This window comes from Typha latifolia, chromosome 13 (assembly GCF_019914945.1).
Source record: "Typha latifolia isolate L0001 chromosome 13, TyphaL0001v2, whole genome shotgun sequence".
Classification (NCBI taxonomy): domain Eukaryota; kingdom Viridiplantae; phylum Streptophyta; class Magnoliopsida; order Poales; family Typhaceae; genus Typha; species Typha latifolia.
This window is the reverse complement of record NC_133098.1, coordinates 5931845-5939156: the sequence shown is the minus strand read 5'-3', so window position 1 is coordinate 5939156 and position 7312 is coordinate 5931845. Positions and strand designations below refer to the sequence as shown.

General features: G+C 46.7%; 1 protein-coding gene across 1 annotated transcript; it reads right to left on the bottom strand.

The window, feature by feature from the left end:
- Nucleotides 1-1466: 1466 nt before the first annotated feature.
- Nucleotides 1467-2569, bottom strand: LOC140800177 (caffeoyl-CoA O-methyltransferase-like). The gene is made up of 5 exons (XM_073154843.1): nucleotides 2504-2569; nucleotides 2283-2382; nucleotides 2080-2204; nucleotides 1872-2003; nucleotides 1467-1791 (listed from the first exon to the last, which is right to left on the bottom strand). The coding sequence occupies exons 1-5, from the start codon at nucleotides 2567-2569 to the stop codon at nucleotides 1498-1500; spliced, it is 717 nt and encodes a 238-aa protein (XP_073010944.1). The 3' UTR covers nucleotides 1467-1497.
- Nucleotides 2570-7312: the final 4743 nt, after the last annotated feature.

Below are 7312 nucleotides of genomic sequence, written 5' to 3'. Positions count from 1 at the left end.
CACCACTTTTTGGTAGAAATATTTTCAAATTAATAGATGAGCCGGAGTTCGTTGCGAATCTGGTGAAGACTCGCTTGAGTCTTCTTATTCTTATTCTTATTTAATTTATGTAAACAAAGTTAAATGACTTGTAGCTCCTTTATGGGCTTTGTCTTATTTTGCTATGGATATGTATTTTGAGCTTATTGTAGCCTTGGTGTTATAGGCTTTTTATCTGTATTATTTATGGAATTATATATTCTGTTGAAACATTGACTAACAGGTCACGTGATAATCACGTGGGCTCAATCCATGTGCGGGACACGTGTTTGGTGGTGGGTGTTACAACTATGCTAACAACGAAGGTGGAGAAAATAATCATGAATGTAAGAGAAAGGGGAAGACATGTGATAGAGATGTCTAACATGTTTGAATTTCAAGTCACATATATTGAAAAGGCAATGTGGTTCGAGAAGGGGAGAGCTCTCACTAGCAAGGAAGATATCAAGATTTTGGATGGTTTACAATTTGAAGAATATGGGTTTCAAAAATAGTATTCGTAAGATGTATATCCTTTCCCCGTGAGAGAAGGGATAATTAGATTTTACCGGTGGGGAGGTGGATGAACCCGAACCCAAGGGCCTAGCTGGTACGGATGGGCTTATCGTCCGATCCGTTCCACCGACCCGAAAAGATGATGTGGAATGCTCGTCGGACACACAACTGAACCTTTGACTGACGCCACACATGTATGGGAGACCTCCAAACAGAGGGGTCAAACTTATTTGTTTCTAAGGCCAGACAGGGATGTAGAACCTAGCCAACTCTCATTCTATCTATCCACCCTGATCGATACATTACTTTTCATTCAAAAAAAAAAGAAAAAGATACATTACTTTTTGGCTGGTTGCAGGGATGTCCCATCGTATTTGATAAATAATATCTCCTGACATTTAATGCAAGAAGATATCGTCAAAGTTGGTGTAGGGGTAATTTTGGTATTTTCTTAAAAAATGGGGTGAAGCTACAAAGAAAGTTAAAATGGGTTGTGAGGCAAAATTATAAATAAATTTGGTGAAACGGTTTATCTATTGATTAATCAAAGTTGGTGTAGGGGTAATTTTGGTATTTTCTTAAAAAATGGGGTGAAGCTACAAAGAAAGTTAAAATGGGTTGTGAGGCAAAATTATAAATAAATTTGGTGAAACGGTTTATCTATTGATTAATCAAAGTTGGTGTAGGGGTAATTTTGGTATTTTCTTAAAAAATGGGGTGAAGCTACAAAGAAAGTTAAAATGGGTTGTGAGGCATAATTATAAATAAATTTGGTGAAACGGTTTAGGATCTATTCATTAATCCCTAACATTAGGGGCCAAAAATAGCAATGCGAAATGAAGCACGACATCGTATAAAGGGGCCCAAAATACGATAGAAAATGAAGCACAACATTGCAGAAATTGCAGAAAGATAGACAGAGTGTCTTATTAAGTAGGACGAACAGTAACGTGTAGATTAGGATCACTTGATCCTCCTGCAAAGAGTGATGCCATCGCCGACCGGCAGCTGGCAGATCTCAACACGAGGGTCGGCGGCGAGCGCCTTGTTGACCTCCAGCACGAAGGGCCGGAAAAAGCTTACTATTTTCGGCACCGGAGTGTCTGGAGGCAGCGCCACCGACCCATACCACAGCGTGTTGTCGTACCCGATCAGGCCGCCCACCTTCACCAGATCCAGCAGCCTCTTGTGGTAGTTGAGGTAGTTGTCCTTGTCCGCATCAACAAACACGAAGTCGAACGTCCCATGGTTCGCCACCTGCTCATATTCAAGATGACTCGTTAATCGCCGCTAGAAATTCAAGTTTCCATAAATGAGTGGATCTTAAAGAATCTCACGTCTTCCAGCAATTTGTCGAGGATGGGCAGAGCAGGACCCTCGCGGAAGTCGATCTTGTGTGACACGCCGGCCTTTTGGATTACAGGAAGGCCGAGATCGTAGTTCTGTTGCTCAATATCCAAGGCCAGGATCTGCGGCAAAAACTTGTTTAGATATTAGTTCTAAATTATAGTGCTTCAATCCATAAGAAGGCGTAAGATCGATTACTTTGCCGTCGTCGGGTAGGGCAAGGGCGGTGGCGAGAAGGGAGTAACCGGTGAAGACGCCGATCTCCATCGTCTTCTTGGCGCTGATCATCTTCAGCAGCAAGTTCAAGAACTGCCCCTCGTCGGGGTGATGGACATGAAACCCTGTTTTAATTTCCATATTAATTATAAATGTTTTTTCTTCGTTTTATGTCGGGCGAAATAATTTAAATGATAAGAAGTACAATGAGTGTTCGGCGGTGATCTCGCGGAGCTCCTTCATGCACTCAGGCTCCCAAGGATACACAGTCGTCTCCAGTACGTACTACAATTGCGTCACATGCAAACATAATAATAAAATTTTGAGCTATAGATATTAGAAATAAGGGAAGTTTAACTCCATCATTGTAACTAAGAGAGAGAGAGAGAGTAGAAAGATATAGTACTTGATAAAGAGCATCACTTTGGAGTAAGCTCTTGGGCCCATTTCCTTGGTATCCAGCGGCTCCCATCCCTCGCCTTGATTTTTGCTTCCATCGCCTAGTCTCTCTCGCTAAAATTCTCTCTTTAAAACCGCTCTCGTTATTGGTGGGATCAGAGAGGGGAGGCGGGGGGTTTATATAATGTAGACGAGATATCTTATAGTGGAAGGAGAGCTATTTAACCACGTTTCCGGCCACCAATTAGAACCTGTCGTTTCGCATAGCCTTTGGAATTTGGATTCATTAAAGTTAGCTAGTAACATAAAAGTCGTTTATCTGCACGGTGTTTTCCACTATTATTTTGTTGGGTAAGAATAGTAATGACAAAGATAACGACGATAGTGCATGACCCTAACCTTTGCATAACATGGGACAAAACTCTCGGAGGGTGGGGGAGGGTGGGGGAGGGTGGCGGACGGCCAAAGGTGGTGGTAGATGGCCGTATTATAGGGTGACTGTTGGAGGTAAGAGGTGGTTAGAATTTGGAAGGTTGGGATATTTCTACGACTATGATCTATTTCTAAAAAGATAAAGCGATCTAATAGCTAGATAAAAGATACGGATGAAAGTAATAATTGGCTAAACTCAAATTTCTTCCCATTGATAATTATCAACACATGTCTACCCCTATTTATAGAAATAAAATCCCTAGCGGATCGGATCAACATGCGAATTATCCAATTTATTTGAAATTCAAAACAATAAGATAAAGCTTTGTAACTAAGTTGACTTGACTCGATTTGACTCGACTTAACCCATGTGGTTAGATCGTAACAATCCACCATGCTTCTGACACCATGTCCTCAAGGTGACTAGTAACTCATGTCCTTGTACTCATACAACTTGTCATGCCAATCAGTGGATTCGGGTTCATCTTCCTCGAGTCCGCCTAGGAACATGACGTGGGCTAGCTAGAGCTTGCATTTATCATTAGGGGTAAATCTGTCATCATAGTAAAAACACAAGCCTTTTCTTCGGCGCTCTTCTAAGTCGTTGGGTAAAAAACAGCGCGTGATCATCGTCCTGTTAGGCTGAGCCGTTGGTGCAGGCTGAGTCGGGGTAGATGCCGTCTCTAGTGGGCCGTGGGCTTGGGCTGTCTTTCTTCTCTCCTCCTTGCGGGTCTGGTTCAGGTGATCCAACTTGGACTCCATCAGGATAGCTAAGGAGAAGGCCTCGTCAGAAGTACTAGGCCTCAAAACCTTGACCTCAACCTGAATGTTAGGACTGACCCCACTAATGAAGGTACTCTTCAGGCCTAAGTCAGACCAATTCGTGACTCAGTTGCATATTCTCTCAAACTCCTCCTAGTAAGCTCGAACTGTTGTTGACTGAGTCAGCTTAGTCAATATGGCATGAAAGTCCTCGTATTGGGTCGGACCGAACTGTGCAGAAATCACATCCACAAAGTCTTGCCAAGACTCGAATGGTCGAGTCCGCTCAGCTGACTAATACCACCTAATTACCACGCCCTCCAAGTGAAATAAGGCTAGTTGGACCTTCTGGTGGTCGGGCATGACATGGCCCATGAAAAACTAGACAAGTCCAGTCTAGCGTGTCTCCTTTAGAGAATTCTGGAAAATCAAGCTTGACGGTCCGAGCTTGGATTCCAAAATGTGGTCTATCATCGTGGACGAAGTGACCTCGAGGTTGAGGTTGGTCTTGTGGGTCATGAGCCCACGGGTTCGGCTCATGTTGCACCCGGGCTACAAGCGGGTTCGGTTCAGTCCAATGACACAGGCCCACCGGGTCATTTCACCATTCATCTTTGGGCTCATACTCATGCTTAGGGTCATATTCATGGGCTCCAGACTAGTTTGCATGAGGTGGCCGAACCGGTTCGCAAAAATTTGGCCTGCCTAAAAAATTGTGTGCTTTATCTCCTTCATTCAAATAACCTAACTCTAACCCTAGGGCTGAATTTAGAATTCATAATAGGGGTGCCGCCATAGGGTGCATGGGGGGCGGCGGTGGCTGGCTTTGGTCGTGGGGTCATCGATAGTCGGGCCTTAGCTGGTCCTTGTAGCGGCGACAAAGCGTTGAGTGGCGGGGAAAGCCAATTATCGAGCTTGGGCTCGAGGGGTTGCAACAGCGGCCATGGCATATCGTCGGCGGGTCCACCGGCCCCCAATGGCTGTGGAAGGGACTTGTGGTCCCACTACGAGGGAGTAGCGGCGGCGAGAAGCCATGGCGTTGCCACCCCGACGTAGGGTAGCTTCCCACGGTTGTGGCTGTCGGATTCGACCATCCGACTATCGCCGGCAGCTGCGGCAACCACCATAGGCCGGTAGTCGGCCCGAGGAAGCCAAATGTGGCCGCTAGGAGGTGTGGGTGTGTCAGACCCGTGGCCACCAGTTGTAGGTTTGCTGCAGCACACACCGCCGTGGCTAGCGGTCTTCCAGCCGGTGCCGACGCGAAAGATGGCCTGGGCTTGGGTGCGGGGGTCTCGTGGAAGGGATCGGTCGTTGTGGTAAGGGTTGTGAGCATCTAGATGGCCGCCGATGGGAAGCTAGGGTTTTCGGCCCTAGCTCCCACCAGGGGAGGTGGGGATGATGACCCCGCGGCCACTATTGCGGGCGCTTCCAGCGTGGCAGCGGCGTCTAGGAAGGTCTGGATGGCCGGAGGAGTCCTCAACACTGTCGGAGGAGGGGTTGAGGCCGCGGTTTGGGTCGGCTCATTCCCTCCCTCACGATTCGGAATTGGCGGCCGCGGTTGGCCTAGTTCCACCGTGGCCGGTGGTGTTGGGGGCGCGAGGTGGCCATGCTGAGTTAGGAGGGCTGTCGTCAAGGCTTGAATAGCCTCTGTGATGGATCTAGTGATCTCGTTAGAAAAATCTTTTAAAATTGCCTTCGCCCATGTTGGCGGCTCGTTGTCAACTTTTGGTGGTGATAGGGGGGCACTAGATCAACTCCCACAGGAACGGAGATGAGATCCTGATCCTCCATGATAGATCCCTCCTCATTGGTCTTGGATCGCGTGTTAACCATCTTCCGAGGAATATCGGCTCTGATACCAATGTTACGAACAAGATGTGGACCGATCTGGACATAAGAAAATTATGAAAATTCAGGTGGAGATAGCCCCATGAGATAGGGTTCTCATTGCTCTTGTTACACCTAAATTGGAGGTTGGGACAAAAAGTGAAAATTAAAATAGTGGCGATAGGTCAGAGAGGGCAGAACGATAAATATCCCACATTGTGACGGTCGTCGGAGGGTGGTGGACAGCCAAGGGTGGTAGGGTGGCTGCTGGAGTGGCTAGGGTTTGGAAGGTTGGGATGTTTCTACAGCTATGATCTACTCCTAGAAAGATAAAGCAATCTAACGGCTTATTAAAAGATAAGGACAAAAATAATAACATCATCCGAATTAGCCCATATTAGCTCGGGTGGAATAGCTCAAATTGGCTCGGCAGGAGGAACTCGAGCCTTAAGGCTTGAGACATGAAAAACCGGATGTATCCGCGCCTCGTCGGATAAGTCTAGACGGTACGCTCGATCACCTGATAAGATTCGTAAAATTTGGAGCCAACTTTTGATTAGAAATAGGTCTAACGAGCTTTGCCGATATAGTTGGAGCTTGATGTAGACCCAATACTCAATCGAGAAGGACCTCTCTTGGTGCCGCTAGTCATAGACTTGCTTCATTCGGTTCTAGGTAGCCGCTAGGTGCATCTTGAGTCTCCTCAACACCTCATCTCGATCTCGCGAAACTACATCCAGGTTGGATTGGTCAGCTCGGGCCGATGGTAGGTATGTGTGCAAGGTCAGAGGCAGTTGACTATAGACGGCCTTATATGGAGTCATGCCAATGGCCGAGTGGAAGGCCGTATTGTATGACCATTTTGCCCATGGCAGATAAGACAGCCACTATGGCTCCGTCAAGATCGCCATCCCCACAAAGCTCGCGAGGACAAACTGAAGGCCCTCCCGAGCTCTCGCAAACCCTGGCGCTCATGGCACAAACGATGTTGGAGATCAAGGCAACCCTGGTGGACATGAACCAAAATCTTCCAAGGCGTACACTTGAGCATACCAACCATGGGGAAAATAATCAAGGCGACATCCCGCATAGAAACAACGAGGAAGAACCAGCCAGGGCTGCAACTTTTGTGGCTCCCACCGGTTGCTGCCTAACCAGATCGTCGACCTCCATCTCATGATCATTATCGAAGACCAGAGGATCGACCCATATCGCAAGATCAGGTCCAGCAAGGACTTGCACCATGGCAACATCGCACCGAACCATAAGGGCACCGTGTCGGACCGTAAGGGTGCCGCGCCGATTTGCTGCCCTTGCATCCGAGAGCTCCCATGGCCCCATAGCCAGAGGAGGAACCTTGGGAGGAGTGGGAGGAGCCCCCATATTAACCAAGGGTCCAGCAACATGAGCCGCTTCACTAAGGACGCTAGCACGGACGCGATCAAATGCTACAACCCCAAATTGTTCGAGTTGCTTTTCCTAAATTTAGTGGGGGCAACCCGTTGGATTGGATCTATAAGGCGGAGCAATTCTGATAAGTTCTACCCAACCAAAAGATAGGTTCTGATACCAAATTGATGGGTTCTACGCTACCAAAAGATAGGCTCTAATATTAATTTTATGGGTTCTTGTACTAAAAGGTCGGTTACGGAATAATTTCTTATGATCTAAATTTATTGTTCTTTAGTCAGAAAATTACGAACCCAAGTGGATTAGATTTGTAACTTCCTAATCTACAACTTTTGAATTTACATCCTTTACATATTCGAACTGCAACTAGAATGAAAATATGGAA